General features: G+C 65.5%; 1 protein-coding gene across 2 annotated transcripts in view; it reads right to left on the bottom strand.

The window, feature by feature from the left end:
• Positions 1 to 20,070, bottom strand: part of KIF1A (kinesin family member 1A) — a 92,630-nt gene that overhangs the window by 49,636 nt on the left and 22,924 nt on the right. The window contains exons 2-14 of one of the 2 annotated variants that reach the window (XM_068544087.1): positions 19,838 to 20,005; positions 12,359 to 12,435; positions 11,081 to 11,260; positions 10,323 to 10,388; positions 9,744 to 9,922; positions 8,560 to 8,671; positions 7,171 to 7,248; positions 6,809 to 6,874; positions 6,318 to 6,335; positions 3,907 to 3,982; positions 2,587 to 2,665; positions 1,795 to 1,937; positions 32 to 165 (exon numbers count right to left, since the gene is read on the bottom strand). In XM_068544087.1, the coding sequence (XP_068400188.1) occupies positions 32 to 165; positions 1,795 to 1,937; positions 2,587 to 2,665; positions 3,907 to 3,982; positions 6,318 to 6,335; positions 6,809 to 6,874; positions 7,171 to 7,248; positions 8,560 to 8,671; positions 9,744 to 9,922; positions 10,323 to 10,388; positions 11,081 to 11,260; positions 12,359 to 12,435; positions 19,838 to 19,943 (1,314 nt within the window). In that variant the 5' untranslated portion in view covers positions 19,944 to 20,005. Of the gene's footprint in view, positions 1 to 31; positions 166 to 1,794; positions 1,938 to 2,586; positions 2,666 to 3,906; positions 3,983 to 6,317; positions 6,336 to 6,808; positions 6,875 to 7,170; positions 7,249 to 8,559; positions 8,672 to 9,743; positions 9,923 to 10,322; positions 10,389 to 11,080; positions 11,261 to 12,358; positions 12,436 to 19,837; positions 20,006 to 20,070 lie in introns of those variants that run through there. The other variant, XM_068544086.1, reaches the window with a different exon arrangement.

Genomic DNA, 20,070 nt, shown 5'->3' with positions numbered 1-20,070 from the left:
CCCACCAGGTCCGAGCCCGGCCCTGCCTCACCTTCAGCCTTTCTATGGCCTCTTCACTGCCCGGGGCAAACAAGATGCGCTCGTGCAGGCTGGACACAGAGGCGGCACGGCTGGACAGGGCCGAGAGCGAGGACGAGGGGCTCACGCCCACCAGGGCGTTGGTCACTGTGGAGAGATTGTCAGGGGCTGGACTCAGCTCCGCCCCGCCACGGTTACGGTTATTGTTCTCAAGGTCGGACACGTCTACGGGAGGAAGGGGGGCAGACAGACGGGAGGAGAGAAAAGAAAGACCAAGTTGGGAAAAAGCAAGAGGCAGGAAAAGAGAAGGTAGCAAGCAGGGACCACGAGCTGGGCGCCCGGACGAGCACATGCAATGCTGCCCCCGCCACGGTGCGGCTGCGCCGCCAGGTCCCTCGGCATCCCCGCCCGGGGCCTGCGCTCCCCCCGCACACATGCCAAGCCTGCGGGCCACCGGCCTCCCTGCCCTCCTGCCCACCGCCCTTTGCTGTCACTGCCCGGCGGCCCCCCTGCACCCAGGCCCTGACGCTCCTCCTCATCCTCTCTGCCCCACGTCGCGCCCGCCACCCACCAGCCCGCCACGCACCCTGAGCTGTGGGCGCGGGCGGTGCTGTCCGCCCCGCTGAGCGCCCTGGCTGAGCCGTGGACTGTGGGACCGCCGAGGGAGCCCCCACTCCTCCACCCCAAGAAGCTGCTCTGGGCCCCCCGCCGCCCTAGCCTCCCTGCCCCCCAAGGCCCGGGAGTTGGGGCTGCCACACCCCCTGGGGTGGGAGGTGCCCAGGCCCCTCCTGGCAGAAGCAGACACACAGCAGAGCAGCGGCAGACGTAGGACAGCACAGGCACTAGGGAAACTGAGGGCGCCCTGTGGCCCCCGGGGTGGAGAGGCCCCAGCACGTGCCCCTGCCCAGGGAGCCGGGCCCACAGCCAGCGGGAGACGCAGGCTGGGAGGACGTGGCAGCATTCACACTCCTGGCGTTTCCAGGGGAAGGGGCCTTGGGGTGGGTGGGGTCAGAGGGGGGCCGGAGCCAGGAGCCGGGGATGGACCCGGCCCTGTGAGCTGTCCCAGCCCCTGTGCTGACATTCAGGCCTCTAGGAGCACGGCAAGCAGAGAGCCTGACCTCAGCCACGCTCGGCCAGAGGAGGCCTTGACTGCCCCGCGCCTCCCTGTTGCCTCAATTTCCCAACAGACGCGGCGGTGAACCAGGATCACGGCTCGCAGGGTGCCGTGAGAGAGAGGGCTCAGGTCCCCCAGCCCCCAGAGGGGGAAGGCCAAGGAGGGGTGCGTGCGCCCCGCCCCCCCACCGTGCTGCCCTACGCCCCGCGGGGCCGGGCCGAAGCAGGGATGCGCAGAGAGCAGCGGAGGGGATACACACATTTGGGTCCTCCGGGCACAGTGTTGGCTAAGGGGGGGGAGGCGAGGGGGAGAGACAGAAACAGAAGAACAGGTTTGTCTCCAGAGGGCGCCGTCACAAGCCAGGCATCAGGTAGGGTGGCGGTGGTCTTCAGCGGGACGGGGGGACAACCCCGGCACCGCGGCTGGCCGCTGTGGCTTCCGGGAAACCGTCACCAGCCTGCTTGGGCCAGCGGCAAACCCAAACCGTGCAGCTCCCCAGGCCCAGCCCAGAACCCCGGCCCCCCACCCAGAGGTGGCTCCGCCTGGAGCCCGGAGCAGAGCCTGGGCCTCGGGCCAGAGGGGCCGCGAGGGCAATGGGACCTGCCCCAGCCCCACAGCCCCGCTGCCCTGCCCGGGACGGGCGGGCGGGCGCAGACACTCACTGTCGGCGATGTCACCGAGACCCTGGGCATACAGCAGGTCCCGCAGCCGCGTCACCTCATCCTTCAGCTCGCGGATCAGCTTGTTGTTGGGGTCCTCGTTGATGACGGCGTTACAGCGGATCTGCTTGGCCCGGTCCGCATACCTGGGCGGCAGAGGGGGGTTGGGGGCTGTGCCGCCCGGCGGCCAAGGGCACCCGGAGCCCTGCCTGCGCCCACCTGCAGGGGCATCTCCGACAGGGAGTCACCAGGGCCACTGACCTACAGGGGGGCTTGCCACTTGGGGAAACCGAGGCCCCGGGAGGGGAAGGGACAGGGTGGAAACTTCTCTGCACGACGAGGCCTCCGCACCTGGACTTGTGGTCCCAGGTGGACGGTGCGAATCTAACTTGCACTCCAGCCCTTTGCGGTGGCAGCCAAGAGGCCAGAGCGCCGAGCCAGACCGCTAAGCTGCTTCCCGCAGCCCGGGACGGCCCCTGGCCAGAGGGACCTTCAGACACGCCTGCCCCCCCGTGGCTTGTTAAAGACCCTGGTGGCTCCGTGGACCATGGGTGGGGGCGAAACGCTCAGCCCGCGAGCCCAGCTCTCCTGGTCAGATGGCAGGGCCCTGGGCCACTCGAGGCCACAAGCAGTGGGAAACGGAACGGGGCCCGAGAAGCGCCAGGTGCCCTGCCAGCCATTTGGAGCCTCAAGAAGTCCAGGTGAGCCGGCCCTGCAAGGAGGCACCTAGAGGATCCACTACTGCTCAAGCCGGCTGGTGGGGGACAGGGAGGGTCCACCCCCCTCGGGACACACCTCAGCGTGCTCAGTGTCTCATCGTAGTTGATGTCTGCGGGGCTCAGCGCCGCCACCATCGCTGTCCGCGAGTTCCCGCCTGTGGGAGGAGAGCAGGTGGTCCCAGCGGAGGGTCAGCCCCACTGCTGCACCAACCCCCCCACCCCGCCCTCCCCCCGCACAGGTGTAGCTGGGAGGTGAGCAGACAGCAGGCGGCCGGCCTCCCTCACCGAGCCAGGCACCTTGCTCACTTTTCGTCTACATAAAACCATGCTTCTCTGACATTTGGGGTCACATTACGACCAGCAGGCCTCCCCCTCCCCATAATAAAGAGAAAAGTTGTGAAGAGTTTTATGGCCTTCACTACAAGGACTATTTTTGTCCTGTAAAAATTTCACTTTTATCTTTCCTATTTGGAACACATTTCCTAATGTTTCGTATCAGATTCCCAGCTCAGGTCACATGGATCCCGGCATCAGGAAACGCACGGACCCACAGACCTCAGGGGCCTGTGTCCCGGGGACCACATCCCCAGGGTGTGGCCTCCACACAGACTGCGAGGTGACACTGCGAAGGGCTCAAGGTGCCATGCTGTGAAGGGTCTCCCAACCCACCCTGGGGCGGGACCTGGGTGTGGCCCTGGGGGAGAGGCCTCCCTCCTGGCCACGTCTCAGGTGAAGGGACACTCATTCCTGTGACTCTCGTGTCCTCTCTCGGGGGGCCCACCTGCCCCCGGGGTCTCCCATCTGCCCTCTCCTCCACCGGGTGGCCTGACACTGCACCCGACGCTGGCCCGAGCCGGGGACCAGCTAGGCTGGTTCTGGGGTGCAGGGTCCCGCCATGCAGCCGAGGAAGGCTGGAGACCCCCAGCTGTCCACGTCCATTGGGTCAGCCCGGGGCTCAGTTTACGTTCCTGGGTGTCAGGCCCCCACTGTAAGTGTAGGTGGGGAGGACCCCAAGGCCATTTTGGGTGGGAAGACATCGGAGTTGGGGCGTTTCCAGCTCCGTCTCCCCATCCGTCCCACTGGCTCAGAGCTCAGGTGGAGGGGAGGAGGGGGAACCAAGGCAGCCCCCCAAGAGCCAGCCAGAGGGCTCCCCAGAATCACCGAGGCCCAGAGGGTGGCCTCGGTCTGGGCGTCACAACCCTGAGCCAGCAGCGCCGACACAGCGGCTGCTCATCTGCAGCCCCGAGGGCCACCCGGGTCCCCGGCTTGCGTCGGGCCCCCGGGAGGAGCCCCCGGGCTCGCTGCTCCACCCGGAAAGGATGGGCACCCTCCCCGGCCGGGGAGTACAGGGCGGCGGCCGGGCCGGGTGTCGGATCCGGGTCGGGCGAGTCCTCACCCAGGTTTTCCCGGAGAAGCCAGGTCAGCACCGAATCTCTGTACGGAATGAAATCTGTCTTCTTCTTTTTCTTGTTCTGCAGGAGAGGAGCGTCCAAGGTCAGCCCCGAGCCCACCGGAGGAGCAAGGAAGAGGGGCTCAAGCACAGGTGGGTCCCCGAGGTCCAGGCTGCCTGGAGCTCAGGGCGGGGCCCGCTCCCAAGGCCTCTCCAGCCCACCCCAAGCCCCAGTGCCTCCGCTCGGGCTGCTTCAGGGACTTGCCAGCACATTCCCTGGCCTCCCCCTCCTCCGTCACCACGGTGTGTCTGGGCCACACGGCCGGCCGAGCCCGGGCAGGCTGATGCCAGTGGCCAGGACCAGTGCCTCCGCACTCCGCGCCGTCAGAAGGACCAGCGCGAGCCCATCAGCCCACAGACGCCGCCAGCAGCTCTGCCGACTGAGGGGAAGAGACCCCTCGCCTGCGGGAAGCCCTGCGGGGCCCCCTCCCCGTGCACGTGCAGCCGCCTCCGCCAGGCCCGGGCCCGTCCCGCCTAAGCGGCTCCAAAGCCCCCAACAACCTGGTCCCCCTCCCCACCCCCTCCCCCCGTCAGGACGAGGCCCCCTCAAGCGCCACTAACCGTGGCAGAGGAACTTCCCCACGTCCCTCGTTCGTGCACATTTTTGCTTCCGGAGCGTCCGCTCCGCAGCAGCCCCCAGGGCCCCGCAGGGTGTCCTCGGGGTGCAGACACGGCATCCCCGAGGGGAGCCTGCAGGGCCCGCGAGTCATGGCCGCTCCCGGGACCCGCCACTGGGGGGCGGGAGGAAATGCCGCGCGGCTCCCCCGCGAGAGGGCAGGTGTGGGAGCGTCTGGCCACCAGGGCGCAGCTTCTTTCCCACTGCAAACTTGGTGGGTGAAGAGACTCTACTTGTATCGCGTGTTTTGATCACTTAACCCCTGAGAGTGAATTCCCTGCCACGTTTGTCACATTCTCGTTCCCACACTAAACGCCCCACGGTCACCCGGTCACTCCACGAGGAGCCCAAGCGGCGCCTCTGGCTCGGTGGCTCCCTCACACGTTCCGCCCTCCACTCCGCCTGCCCGGCCTCGAGTGCCTCAGCTCCAGGACCTTCGCCACCCTGACCCTCCGCCGTCCCGCCGGCCGCCCCCCCTGCCAGCGGCTCCTCACACCGCGGGCGCACCCAGCTGCAGTCAGCCTTCCTGAGCCCGCGGCAACCCATGGCCGCTTCCGCTAGATCACGGTCAGCTGCTTCCTGATGGCGCTGGGGAGCAGGTCAGGCCCGGCCCTCTGGCCTCATCACCCACGGGCCCCCGCGCTCCCGGCTCCCGGCGCTGCCCCCCAAACTGGTCTCGCCCTGTTCCTACGAAGCCCCCATCACAGCTCCTCACGGTCCCTTCCTTGTTCCCTCACACGGTTCCCCACCCCGTTCCCCAGAGTTCCGCGCAGCTCCTCCCACTCCCTTGCCGAGCTCCTCCCACGGCTCATCACGCGGTTCCTCAGTACTTCCTGCACTTCCTCACGCAGAGTGCCTGCCCAGAGCACCAGGCTTGCAGCACAGCCGGGCGCACAACTCCTCCCAGGGCCCCGGCTCCCACACACAGTCCCCGCGCCTTTCACGCACAGCCCCTCAGTCTTCACACGGCTCCTCACGGTCCCCAGAGTCCCTCCGTCTCCTCACAGTTACCCGTTCACTTCCCCCAACACGGTCCACACTTGCCCATAATTCGCCACACAGCCCATCTCACAGGTCCTTGTGCATCTGCCCCCGAAGCGTCTCACGGCTCCTCACACAGTGCCACCCGGCGTCGCGGTTTCCCGCACTCTCTCACCTCCTCACAGAGCTCCTCACAGCCCCTCCCGGGACCCCCGCCTCCGCACGTGCGTCCCCCCACGTCTCCTCACACACAACCGCACGGTTAGCTCCTCTCGGGCCCCCGCGCGGCTCCCCTCGCGCCTCCTCGCGGCCCCTGACGCCCGACTCCTCCCCCCCGCTCCTCACGCAAACCAAGCTCCTCCCACCTGGGCACCTCACACCGCTCGGCGGGCTTTCCAACGGCAGGGTGAGTGCCCACCGGGTGCTCCTCAGCCCCCAGGCCCCCGCCCTGGAGCCACCGCTCCCATGACGCCCCCGGCCCCCAGCCATGCTGACGAGAGGCCGCCGTCCTGCTCAGGGTCACCCTCACAGCCCAGTTCTGTCCTCTGCGAGGCTCACCCCCGTTCATTCATCATGACCTCATTTCCCGCCATCGCTCATCCACCCCCGCGGCGCTGCTCTCCCCGCACCGGCACCGGCCCAGCTCTGATCGGGGCTGGTGTGTCCCGCGGCTGCGCTGCTTCTCAGGCTCCCCGCACACCCGCCCGAGAGGGCTGAGACCCCCCCCACTCCCCGAGAAGCGAGGAAAGAAGGTGCTTACCTTGTTGGGCCCAGAGTCCTGCAAAAGCAAAGGCAGAGTCTGAGGACGGAGCGTGCTGGGCCCAGGGGCGAAAGGGTGGGAGGAGCCCAAGCACAGCCCGAGCCCCCCTCGCCACACTGCCTCCCCTCCACCACCCACCAGGCCCAGCCCCTCACCCCGAGGGTCCCGGTTCCCCCTGACAGACAGCCCGGGGGGCCACCCAAGGTCACTGCCCCGCCCGCAGCCCAAGGCCACCCCCAGGGCCCTGTGGGGAGGTGGCACATCCCCATTTCACAGGTGGGACAACTGAGGCTCGGGAGAGTGACAGGGTCATGGCTCCATCTCCAACCCGGGGACCCCCCTCACCTCCAAGCCTCTGGGCTTTTCCGTGAACCTGGCCCCACAGCAGCGACCGGTGGCCGCTCCCGGATCCCCCCAGCAGGGCAGGACGGAGGCGCCCGCTGTCCCCCCCACCCCGAGCCCAGCTGTCGCGGCACTTGGAGCCCGCTCACCATCTCGGCCAGCGCGGAGATGACCTTGCCCAGGGTGGTCAGGGACTTGTTGATGTTGGCTCCTTCCTGCGTAGGGAAGATGAGGCCGGGCGTCAGGAGGCCTCAGGCCCCTCGCTCCGGCAGGACCGGGCCTGAGCCACTCGGCCCTGATGGAGGCCCAGCGCCCAGCCCTCTGCCGTTGACCCTCCCCGCTTCCCCGTCCCATGAGAGCAGGAGCAAAGGGGGCGCCCACCCAAGGCCGGCCCGCCTCCCCCGCCCCCAGGGTCTCGGTCCTTGCTCCCCACCGCCCCCTGGCCCTGGAGCCGCTGGGCGTCAGGCCCCGCCGGCAAGCCGGAGGGGACCCCGGTGGGGGGCGGCCCTACCTTGAGGCGCGTGCCCTTGGCCCCTGTGGAGTCGGCCCGCTCGCTCCCGGCCAGATCCACCAGGCTGACTTTGCTCACCTGCGGGGACACGTGTGTCACGTGCAGGAGCTGGGACGCTGCGTGGGCCCCCCCTCCCCGGGGCCGGAGCGCCCAGCCCTGCGGAGCACAGCGACCTCTGCTCTCAGCTCTCCCCGCTCTCCTCTGAGGAGGAGGCCACCTTCCCTGGGAGGCTGCACGGCCTGCCCCCAGCAGCTGGCACCTGCTGTGCCCTGCCTGCTGGCCGCTCTTCACCCGCATGTCACTGTCGCTATCCCCCGTGCCACAGACCAGGCTCATCGTGTGGTGGGATCTGAACCTGGCTCCGGGAGCCCCTTCCCCCACTGCCCGCTGCCCCCGGAGCCGCCCGGGCACTGGGCAGGGGCCCCCTCCCCCGCACTCGCACAGCCCGGGCTGGGCAGCCGCATGCGCCCGGGGAAGCCCAGGGCTGCGGGCAGGAGCCGCCTGGTGGGACCGCCAGCTGCCCTGAGCCCGAGGGGTGGGAGCAGCAGGCAGCCGCAGCCAGGCCGCCGGCTCAGGTCCAGCTCCATCAACCCCACCCTCCCAGGCCCGCGGGAGGACGGCGCCAGGCCAGGGTGACCCGGCATCATCAGGGACTGAGCACCCAGAACTCCCCCTGGCCACTCTGCGGACCCCAGGGTGCTGCCCCCGGGAGCAGGGCCTGGCTGGCAGGGTGGCGATGGGGGGTGCCCAGTCAGAGAAATCGAGATGCCTAGAGTCACACCCACGGAGGGCGCCCGCCCTACTGCCCCTCCAGCGCCCACAGGCGGCATGTCTGGATAAAGGCCCCAGGAGACGAGACCCCTGCCTGGGTCCACTGACAAGGTCAAGGCTCGTGGGAAAGGCATCTGGGGCGGGGGCAGTGGGCGGGGCCGCTCAGCACAACCTCTCCTTTGTGCTCACAGATGCCGGCGCCCACGGGGTGAGGGGCACCCCCAGCCTGCACCAGGGCCCACGGTCAGCCTGTGACGGGCACTCACAACCTGCGGCCTTCGACACCGCCCTCCAAGGGCCCCCGAGGCGTCTCCGGCCAGTGGGGCTGCCCTGGAGACGTCCCTCCTCGGCCCTACAGTCTCCACCATAACTGCCTGGCAGGAGGCTGTTCCAGGGTCCACGGCCCCTCCACTCAGTCCCTTCCACACCCACGTGGCACCAAACACCGAGAGGAGGTGGCCTCGCAGGCCTGGCCAGCCCCTCACCGAGGCCCAAGCTGGGCAGGGAATGGTCTGCGCCCGTGCCTCACGGGCCGGCATCCGGCTTGGCCTCCTCGCCCGCCTGACCAGCCCGACCCAGTCCCCGGCCAGGGGCCCCGCCCGCCGAGGCTGAACTCACTTTCTCTGTGGTGATGTTGGTCTCTGCATCGTGGCGCTTCTGCGTGAAGATGATGTTGAAGACGGCGTGGGAGCGGCTGCTGGTCTCGTTCATGTTCGTGGCTGCCACGGTCCTGGGGAACAGAAGCCACACGCGGTCACCCGGTGTCCCGTGGTCGGGCGTGGGGGCCGCTGGTGCTGCTGGCCCGCTCGACCAGGTCACTAGACGTCACCTCCCCGGGCTCCCGGGGCCGCCCTGCCCGGCCTGGTGGCGACCGTGCCTCCTGTAGAGCTCGGGCGGGGCCCACACTGCCTGCCGACTGCGTCCGTTGGTGGCTCCTTCGGCCCCCAACTCGAGCCTGGCACTCGGGGCCCCGTGACTGGGGGTGCCCTGCTTCCAGGGGCTGAGCAGAGCCCCCTGCGCGGTGGCCTGCAGGCTGTGACATGGAAAGACCCCCAGAAGGGAAAGGGGGCTCTACTGTCCACCCACACGGCCGATCCGGGGAGGGCCAGCACGGCCTTGGGGGAGAAGGCCCGAGGCTGCCGAGCGGAGGCCAGTGGTTGGTCCCGATGTCGCTGCCGTGCAGAGCCCCCAGGGAAGCCCCCAGGCTGGGCTCGCTGCCTGACAGCTGCCTCCACAGAGGTAGAAAAGCCCCCGGGGACCCCTGCTGAGTGCAGGGCAGGCCACTGGCCAGGGATCCTCACCCTCCCGGGAGTCCCTGCGTGGCAGAAGGCGGGGGACTGTTGCCATGACAACCAGGGCAGACCCTCCTAGGCTGGGTGGCCCGGGGCAGCGTGGTCACAGAGACCAATAGCTCATGGCCGGCAGCACCTTGTGGCCGACCCTCCCCACATGCCCCCGTCCAGAGGGCCATCTGCCCTCCAAGCAGGCAGGGCTGGTCCTCACAGCCTGGCCCCACCCAGGGCAGCCACCGCCCCCCAGGGCGCACAGCCTGACCCCCCAGGAGGAGCAGACCCTGTGTAGGTGACAACGTCCCCTTCCCGGGGAGCTGGAGGCCCCCATGGGCTGGCATGTGCCCTGGATGTCCTTAGGCCCACAAGGGCCACACCTCCATGGGGGCCGCTGGACAGACCCCATGGGGATACCAACAGGCGCCCCAAGGACAGGTGTCCCTCAGAGAGACTCGGAGTTGCGTGGGTGGTAGGGGGAGGGCAGGGAGGGTGGGGGCGTCGCCCCGCACACACCGGGCCTTGTTCCCTGAGTCCATGAGGTCCTGGATGTCATTGTAGGAGGTGACAGCCAGCTTGGACAGGTCCTCCACGTAGGGCCCCAGCAGCGGGTGCTCCCTCACGCGCAGGTTGCCCTTGTTCTTGGGGTTCAGAAGGTCACGGACACGCTCGCAGTAAATCTCCATGTAGCTGACCTGCGGGACAGAGATGACATCGGGGACCTCTGAGGTGGGGGGAGCACACAGTGCACTCCAAGCCAGCTGGTGCGGCCAGGCCCCCCACACGGACGTGTCAGTGGGGGTGTCAGCCCACCCCCTGCCTGGCCCTCCCCACACACAGCCATGCCTGGGGCTCACCCAGCACAGTCACACTGGGGCCACCCGGGCCACGGCTCAGCCTGGGCCACGCAGCTCGGAACAGCTGCTCAATAGACACCGCAGAGCAGACACTGCCCCTCGCTCCTGTGCCCAGCGTGGGCTGGCATGTTTGCAACGTGCACGCGTGAATGACAAGCTAAGGGCACAGACCAGTGGCGGGAACTGGCTTTAAATCAGTAAAGCCACGTTCCAAGGGACAGATGACGGAGAGCCCTACCTCCACGGAGTAGGACATGTTGTCATTGGTGGTGTCGTTGATGCGGGAGAAGAGGTCCTCACAGAGCTGCAAGGACAGAGCACACCACCAGACGTGAGGCTGGGCTGTCCCCAGAGCCTCACCCCTCAAGGCGCTGTGGCTCCTGCAACCCAGGCTGGGCTCTGCTCTCCCGGGCCCCTCCCGCACCCTCCCACTCCACCTTAAAGGCACTGAGACGGTCTGTAGCCAAGGAGCCACTGTCTTCTGCTAACTCGGGGGTCCCCCCAGCCGATGTCTGATCCCCTCCTGCTCCTCACACCATCCTTGCCTGCATGAGGTGAAAGGTCTACCATGCTACAGACCACCCAGCATTCTCCCCTGCCCTGACCAGGTCAAGTACTGACCAGCTCAGGTTCAGAGACCCACCCAGTGGGCATCCCCTTGTCCCGGGCCTCTCCCTGCCGGGACCACCAGCCCTCACAGCCCTCCCAGAGAAGGTCTGCCCCTACCAGCGGCTGTCCCAGCCTCCCTGTCTTATGGGTGTGACCATGGTGGGCATTGCCCAGGCCTGGGGCCCTCCGCAGCTCCCCATCCGTGGATCTGGGTCTCCAGCCTCTTCACAGCCCGTCTGCCCCACGCTGCCCCTCCTGCCCTGAACTTCCGCCCCCCTTCATGCTTTGCCTTCCCTCCTGGCCCTCTGCTCTCCCGGGTCTCAGCTTGTGCTCCCCCGCCTGTCCTGCCCTCACCAGGTCCCCCACCCCTGCCCCCGCCCCGCATGCCTGCGGGATGATGCCCTGCTGGTCCTTCTCCTGCTTGCCCATCATGGTGTAGGACTTGCCGGCCCCGGTCTGCCCGTAGGCGAAGATGCAGACGTTGTAGCCCTCGAAGGCATGCTGTAGCATCTCCTCGCCAATGTCGCGGTACACCTGCTTCTGTGAGGCGTAGTTCATGTCTTCCGGCTGCAGGACAAGGAGGGGGAGCAGCTGCAGGAGGCTGGGCGTGCTGTGCCGGGGTCTCGGCCCATGACATTCACTGAGCGCCTGCATCGTACCCAGGGCCTCCGGGCGCCAGGGCCAGCACAGTGGGGAGGGACGCCTGCCCGGCCCATCCACTCACAGGAGACCCGGAGAGGGGAAATAATCCTGCCTGGGCCGCAGCTTCCGGAAGGAAGGGTGGGAGGAGCCAGCCAGTCTAGGGCCAGACAGAGTGGAAGGGCATTTTAGTAGTGGGAGCAGCATGTGCGAAGGCTCAGAGGTGGGAGTACATGACGTGGTGCTCAGTGTAGCAGCCGTGGGAGTGATGAGGTGGGGCTGGAGAGGCAGCAGGGCAGGGGCCCAAGGAGTCCATGGTCCGGGCTATCATCCCTGGACGCTGTCCTGAAGACAGTGGTCACTTTAGGCAGGCCCAGGGTTACCCTGACGACGTGAGAGGAGGGGCTGGATGGGGAAGGTGAAATGGGGAGCCCTGGGGCCGTCCCGGGACCAGACACTCAGAGGTGTGACCCAAGGTGGGCCCTGGCCCTGGGGCAGGGGGCCTGGACACCTTCTAGGATTCAGGAGGCTGGGGGATGGGAGAACTGGTGTAGACCAGATGGGGGATGTGGAGGCACAAAGTCCGGGGGCCTCCCAGGCTCCCGGGGGAGGTGGAGGGCGTGCAGGGGCTGGCGCCAGGTGGGCAGCTTCAGCTTCGGACACCGAGCTTGGGGTGTCTGGGGAACAGGAGATGCTGGCAGGCAAATGGTTGTACGGCTAGGACCCTGGGAAACTGCCCACAGTGGGCTGATGGCCCCTTGGTCCCTGCCGCAGCTGGGCACAGTGTGTGTCACGGCTCAAGGTGACCTTCCACACACAAGGCGACTTAGGAAAGCAGGCCCCTCCCCACAGGCCTCACACCTGTGCCCCCACCTCCCAATCAGCCCTGCAGAGGAGCAGGGTGGTCCCTCGCCCCATTGGCTCAGAGAGGTCAAGGGATTGGCTGAGGGCCGCACAGCGAGCAGGGTTGAGCTGGCATCCACATGGCAGCAGCCCACCCATCTGGACCCCCAGCCCTGGGCTTACCGAGGTGTGTGACCAGTAGGAATAGTCGAAGCTGAAGCTCTTGGGCATCTCCTTGGGCTGTTTGGGGTTAACGATGGCTGCGGGGAGGGGACAGGCAAGGTGCTCAGCGCTGTGCTGCAGGGACAGGCTGACCCTGGATGTGCCCGCCCGAGAGGGACCCCAGGGCAGGGAGGTGGGGTCCTCAGAGGCCTTGGCCCCGACAAAGGCAGCCCCCCTGCCAATGGGCAGGGACAAGGGCCCTGTTTCCAGGCAGACAAGCCATCTCTGCCCCCTCCTCTGTCTGACCTCCCCCCGCCCCCCGCCAAGGCAGCCCAGAGCGGTCCCGTGGTGCAGGCACTGGGTCAGACCTCGAGCCCCTGGCCCATCCCACCTCTCGGGTCCACACCCTGCTCACCCCCCCAGCCCAGGTCTGCCTTGTCTGCTCTGCGTGCAAGCGCTAGGAGGCGCAGCACAGTCACAGCCGTGTCCCTGCTGCTTTGGGGCCCCATCACGCCCACGTGCTCATCCGTGTCCGGGGCGTGCTGGCTGTCCCCCCACAGGGACACCACACATATTCCTCCTCCTGCCGGGACACCTGCAGGTCCCATCCAGGTTGCTCTCAGGGGCTGTGGGACTGTCCTCTGCTCAGGTCCTCCCCCACCCCATCCCCCTCCTCCAGCAGCTGCATCTGGCCTGGCGGGAGGCGGTGCTCACGAAACGTCGGTTCATCGAAGGAGGAGCAATGCCGCCGGCACAGCCCGCCGGGCCTGCCGAGTGCCCCGGGAGCCCCCCAGGCAGGGCTGAAGCACCCCATGTTTCCCAGGCCCTGGACAGGTCTCGGCTCCCCGAGGCCCGGGCTCAGCAGGCGGCGGGTCTTCGGTGGCTGGGCAGAAGGGGCTGCGGCCCCCGCGCCCACCAGGCTGCCCTCTGGGACACTGTCTGAACCCCCGATGTCTGTGTTGATAGAGGACCCCGAGGACCCCCGAGGGCCCACCTGGCCGGGGGTTTTCACCTCCACCAGGAACGTGGGCCGTCCTGGTGGGAGAGGGCTCCAGACCACCACCCTACCTCATCCCATCTGAGGACCACATTCCCCCCACCTACTTGGAGATGAAGGACATGTCTGCCCACCCCTTGGATTGGCTTTCCTCAGCTGCAGTGGGCTGGGGGCCTCGCCTCTCTGGACTCCAGGACCCCCCCCACCCTTCCCCACCAGCGCGTGTCCAGGGTGACCTGTAACTCACACCAAGAGAACAAGCCCTGGCCCTGTTGCAGGTTGAATTATATCCCCTCAAAATTCACATGTTGAGTCCTAACGCCCAGGACCTCAGAATGTGACCTTATTTACATACTTGCAGACGTAACTGGTAAGGATGAGGTTACCCTGGAGTCAGGTGGGCCCTAATCCAACATGACTGGTGTCTCATAAAAGGGGAAATTTGACACAGACACACACATAGGGTGAAGGCCATGTGAAGGGGGAGGGGGAGACTGGGATGGTGCTTCTACAAGCCAGGGGATGCCAGGCATTGCCAGAAAACCACTAGAGGCTGGAGAGAGGCAGGGAATGGATTCTCCCTCTGGACCTCAGAAGGCACCAACCCAGTGACACCCTGATCGGGGACTTAACAGCCTCGGGAACTGCCGTCTAAGCCGTCCCGTCCACGGTGCTCTGCTCCGGAGCCCTGGGACGCTGGGACCCCCACCGGCCTTGCGCCCCTCGGCAGCTGCCCCGGGCCACGGCTTGGCGGGCAGGAGCTGACTGGCTCTGGGTCCCAGACCCCAGGCTTGAGGGGTTCTGGGAGATGACCCGGCACCGTCGGGAGGCCGGCAGGAGAGAGCAGGTGACTGACCATCACAGCCCTTTCTTTGGAGCCGAGAGGGGGTCACGTCCATGCTGGCCCCAGGAGTGAGGCTGAGAGGAGACCTAGCCATCCCGGTTTCAACTCCTGCTGGGCCTGGGGATGCGGCCGCCAGAACCCAAGCGCACGGTAATGCCGGCGCCACGGAAACGACAATCACAGCGTCTCCTGAGCGCACGCAGCCTGGGCAGGGCCCCCGGCGCCCACCAGTGCCCCACCTCCGTCCACCTCCTCCCCTCACCCCACCCAGCCGCTCCCGCTTGCCGGCTGCGACACCTGCCCCCGGCGCTGACCTTGCTCTGACTGTGTCCTGGTGCCGGGGCGTCTGCTGTATACCCTGTGTGGACCGGGAGCTCCCTGAGGACCCCCCCCACCAGGGACGGGGCACGGATATGCTCAAGGAACACTGGGTGGGCAGGGGACAGCCGGCTGCGAGGGTCAGTGAATGCAGAGTAGGCCACGAGGAGAGCCCGCCGTGGGGACCACCGGGCAGAGCTGCTCTGGCCCGCGGGAACTGCTGTCACCTGCCCCCTCCCCCTCGGGTGGGGTCCCCTGGTGCGGCTCTGACTCCCGCCCTGGTCCTGACCCCCAGGTGTCCTGCGGGGGTCCTGTGGTGTCTCTGTCATCACAGATGGGGTTCTGCGCTCCAGAAGGGACGGCCCTCCCCAGGCTCCACCCCAGGCCTGCTCTCCACCGACGCCTCTGAGCCCTCACCAGGGCGGCCTGCCTGGACTAGGGCTGGACGGGCAGCCCCCCGTCAGCACTGAGGCGATTGGGTGGGGAGGGGCTTCCCGCGCAGCTCTCGGGTCGCTTCCTCCCATGGGTTTGAGGAGGGGGGCGGGACCGCGGGCTTGTTGAGTGGGGGGCTCCGTGCCCTCCGCCCCTGCTGCAGGAGCACAGAGGACAAAGGCGACAGCTGTGAGGCGCCAGCTTGCATGGGGGGCGGGCGCAGCAGGGACGGCGCTAAGCAAGGGAAGCCGTGTTCTCAGGGTCTGAAGCCCCACAGCCGTGTGCCGCGCCCGCTCCTTCTGGGCGCCGTGGCCCAGCTCTGAGGAATTCCACGGCTCTGTGGTTAAACCCTGCGTAGCTTGCAACTGTCCGTGGGGAGAGCACTGACACCACGGAAACCGGCGAACAGGGGTGTGTGTGTGTGAGAGAGAGAGCGAGGGAGAGGCTTCGCTAAAACGGAGACTGAGACATCGGTGTCAGGAGTTTCGGGGACGTTCTCCCAACACGGGGCACGTGCCAGTCCTCATGAACCGTCAGTGGGGGCTCTCAGAGGATGGCACGGCTCCTCCCACTGACCTGGCTTGGCTCCCATGCTCCACGCCCCCGGCAGGGCCCCCGCGCCCCCAGCAAGGCTCCCACGCCCCCGGCAAGGCCCCCCACGCCCGTCACTGCCTGCCTGACTGCGATCGGTGGCCCTTGTCACCAGCCCGTCTAGTTCCATCTCCGTGTCCCCACTGGAACGTCACCCCCAGGGCAGTGAGAGCCTCTGTCCTGCTCCCCGGGGCCCGATGCCAGCAGTGGAGACTGGCGCGGGCTGGAGCTCAGTGATGTGTGAGATGTGGACGTGGAGGGACCCCCATCTTCTCCTTCCGTGTGGTGACGTGTGCTGACCTGACCCCACCAAGCCTCGTTTCCCCATCTGGGCCGTGGGAGCGCCCTCAGCCCTGAGGGGCTCAGGCAGCCCTAACCCTAACCCTAACCCTAACCCTAACCCTGCAAGTGGAGAGCCCGCTGCGACTCTCACGGGTGACCCCCGGGGAGAGGCAGCTCAAGGCAGGGAGTGCCAGGGGCATCCTGGCCTGGGGCCAGCCAGTGACAGCAGGCCCCCAGCACCCTCGGCCGAGGCTGCCGACCAGGACTCCGCTGGCCCCCAGGGTCCCTCCTTTGACACCACGTGTGTGGAGCCATTCCTCTAATAGAAAGGCCTGTACCGCGTCACCACCTCCTGGCAAAACCAAGCTCCCTTCTGCGGACTCCCAGGCCCAGTCTCACTGTATTTGGAGCCCAGAACATTCTAGAAGAGTGATGGCAAATGGGGCCGACTTCTCGGATGGGTTAAGTGTTGAGACCGCACGGGGGCTGCTGGTCAGGCAGATCCCGGTGGACCTTCCGGAACGGTGGTCCATTCCCTGAAAGCACACACCGGGCCCAGCTTGCCAGGGTCCAGGAGGAAGGCTGGCGGCCCGGCCCTGAAGGCGTCACCCTGTGGCTTTGGGCGGGTCCCTCCCCTCCAGGCACTGTCCTGGGTTGAACAGTGTCCCCTGGAACCTCACACTGTGACCCTATTTGGAAATAGGGTCCCCACTGTAGGGACAGAAGCACACGTCACGTACAATTTGGTTGGCTCACAGAATTGCTAGATTTGCTGTGTTTCAGATGAAGAGTGCTGTTATCCAGGCCATGATTACAGGATAAGAATTTAAATTGACTTTTAAGTGTTTCTAATTTCTGTGTCCCAGTGGAGAGTCCAGGTGGCGTGTTCAGAGAACTGGGGTCTCCTGCTGTGCCCCTCGTTTTGAGATTCAAGGAGTATGTCACCACCCCCACTGGCCAGGCTGGCCAGATCATCTCCCACCCGGACAAAACGGCCACGAGCTGCAGCCCAAACCCAGCTCCTATGAGCATCTGCCTCAGGTCGGCTCTGGAGCCGCCTGCCCTGCCCTAGCCCCTGTCCCAGGACCTCCAGGAATAAAGCTCACCCTGCCCTCCGACGCCACTCCTCAGGCAGGCTTCCCTGTGCTGAGGGCTGCCTCTCTCTCTGTGTCTGTCTGTCTCTGTCTGTCTCTCTTTGTCTCTGTCTCTCTCTGTCTTTCCCTCAGTCTCTGTCTTTCTGTCTCTGTCTCTCTCTGTCTCTCTGTCTTTCTGTCTGTCTCTCTATCTCTTTCTGTCCCTATCTCTCTCTCTCTCTCTGTCTCTCTGTCTTTCTGTCTCTCTATCTCTTTCTGTCCCTATCTCTCTCTCTCTATCTCTGTTTCTCTCTCTGTCTCTATCTCTGTCTCTCTCTGTCTCTCTCTGTCTCTATCTCTCTCTGTATCTCTGCCTCTATCTCTGTCTGTCTCTGCCTCTATCTCTGTCTCTCTCTCTCTCTCTGTCTCTCTATCTCTCTCTGTCTCTCTCTGTCTGTCTCTATCTCTGTCTGTCTCTATCTCTGTCTGTCTCTCTGTCTCTCTCTCTGTCTCTCTCTATCTCTGTCTCTCTCTGTCTGTCTCTATCTCTCTCTGTATCTCTGTCTCTATCTCTGTCTGTCTGTCTCTCTGTCTCTCTCTCTGTCTCTGTCTCTATATCTCTCTCTGTATCTCTGTCTCTGTCTCTCTCTGTCTCTATCTCTCTCTGTATCTCTGTCTGTCTCTGTCTCTCTCTCTGTATCTCTGTCTCTCTGTTTCTCTGTCTGTCTCTGTCTCTGTCTGTCTCTGTCTCTCTCTGTCTCTCAGGCCCCAGGCGGGGCACAAGCCCCCCTGAGTGCAGCCCACCGTCACCTCCAGCTGTTTTGCTTCCGTGACACCGGCCCCACCCTGTCCTGGGCCGCCCCCAAGTCCCAGGGGAGACACGGGGTCTGCCTCTGATCCTTTGTTCTTTCTGTCCATTCTACAGGCTCCCGTAGGGTTTGGTCACCTGTGAGCCCCTCAAGCCGAGACCCCCAGCTACTGTCTAAGGTGGCGACTGTGCCGCTGGGGCCTGGCCCAGCATGGAGGGCGATTCTCACAGCCATTCCTGATGTCCTGGGTCACCCAACAGTGACGTGGCCAACCCTATCAGCTCCTCGTGCGGATGCCCCCTGCCCACCCAGGGTCACGTTCCCACCCAGGGTCACGTTCCCGCCCGGGGTCACAGCCCCTGGCTTCCCACCTTAAGGCTTGAGTCACACCTCCTGAGCACTTTCTCCAGCCTCGAGGGGGCCAGGCTGGAGATACAAGAAAGCCAGGACCTGGACGGACCCTCCGCCCACGTTGGGCAGCAGCTGAACAAGACCCCCAGCCTCCTGGAGCGGACACCCCAGAGGTGCACTCTGTATTCAGAGGGTCCCAGCGAGCTGAGCCCCTGCTGCCCGTGGCGGCCACCTGCTCGCCGACGGCCCTTCGCGGCTTCTGCACCCCCGCAGTGCATCCAGGGACCACCTCCCACATAAGCCCTTGGCACCCAAATCCTCATCTCAGTTCTGCTTCCAGGGACCAAGCCGAGGCAGCACCATTCACAAGAGTCACTGTGAGCCCCCAGATATGCCCAACAGACCCCCACAGGCTCTGAGTGGGGCCTCCACAACCTGCTCCAGGGGCTCCTGCAGAGACCCCCAGCCACGCCCGAAGCCTCAGCCCCTCAACAGGCCTAGGGAGGCAGCCGCCATCAGCGCTGAGCGCCCTTCCCCTGGGACGGCCCCTCCCTCCAACCTGGTAGATAACAGAAGGGGTGGCGTTACTCAGGTGCGGGCGAGGCCTATCCTCCTCCTACACCCCGAGGTCCGCTCGGTGCGGCTCACACCACCGGAGCCTGCGGTGACGGCAGCAGCTCCAAGTGCAAACCTCCCAGCTGAGCCCTGCCAACCCCACAGCTAGGAGAGAGGACGGCGAATTCTTGCTCTAAATCACCAAGCGTGGAGGTGGGCTGACCAGCAGGAGATGACCCAAACACTGGTTTGACTTCCAGGGGACCCCAAACAAGCCCTCTAACCTACAGTGTTAGAAGCAAGGATGCCGGCTCCCTTTGTGGGTAAGGGTGGGTGGGTGGGGCCGGGGAGGGGGGCTTCCGGGTGCCGGCATCGCTCTGTTCTCAGCAGCGGAGTGCTGCTGAGAACTCCTTGAGCTGCACACTGGGCTCTGTCCACTCTTCTGCAAACGTGTCCCAACTCAGGACAAAGTCTGCGGCACCAGAAAGAGCAAGGGGAGGCTCGGGGCCAAGTCTCCTCTGCTGCCCCGGCAGCCAGGTCCTGTGCGCTAGAGCGGCCCTGGAGGCCATGCCTGTCCTTCGGACCTTCTCGAAATTGCCACTCTGTCTCTTACCACTCCCTGTTCATCCTGTTGACCCCAGGCCTCCTACTTCTCAGAAAGGCTTGAGATGACTTACAATTAGAAACAAAACAAAAGAGCAGACAAAGTAAAAAGCAGCTGAAACAAGACAAGAAATCAGGAACCTTGTGCCCTGGGTTGAAAAGTGGCCCCTGCCAAAATTCCTGTCTACCCCGAACCTCAGAATGTAAGAAACAGGGTCTTTGAAGATGTAATCAGTTGTTGAAATGAGGTCATACTGGATTAGGGTATGCCCAATGGTCAGTGTCCTTATCAGGCCACACAAAGACACAGACATTCAGGGAAGAAGCCACGTGACGACAGAGCAGAGATTGGGGTGATGCAGCTGCAGGCCAAGCTGGCGGCCGCAACTGGAAGCCACAAGAGGCAGGAAGGATCTTCCTCCAGAGGAGTGTGGCCCTGTCAACCCCTTGGTTTTGAACTCTGGCCTCTACAACTGTGAGAGGATAAATTTCTGTTGTTTTAAGCCACCCAGTTTGTGGTCATTTGTTACTGCAGTCCCAGGAAACCAGCACCCGGGGTGGACAAGGAGGGAGCCAGGGCCGGGAGGCCCAGGAGCCATGGCCCCGAGGGACCAGCAGCAACGGCAATCCCATCGCAATACTCACTGGTGGTGCTTCCGGACATCTGGATGATGCACTTGGAGTCGCGGCTCATTTCTCGGGAATTGAAGGGGCGGACACGCACCGCCACCTTCACCGAGGCCCCAGCCATCTCTGCGGCCTTTGTGGGTCACTCCTAGTAGCGGCAGGAGCCCCAGCAGGCACAGGAGACACCTTGGGAAAAAGGGAGCCGTGAGTTAGAAACAATATCCAAAAAGGCAGAACAGATGTTTCTGGCT

This window comes from Eschrichtius robustus, chromosome 5, assembly GCF_028021215.1.
Source record: "Eschrichtius robustus isolate mEscRob2 chromosome 5, mEscRob2.pri, whole genome shotgun sequence".
Classification (NCBI taxonomy): domain Eukaryota; kingdom Metazoa; phylum Chordata; class Mammalia; order Artiodactyla; family Eschrichtiidae; genus Eschrichtius; species Eschrichtius robustus.
Note: the sequence above shows the minus strand (reverse complement) of the source record. Positions and strands in the feature narration are given on the sequence as shown.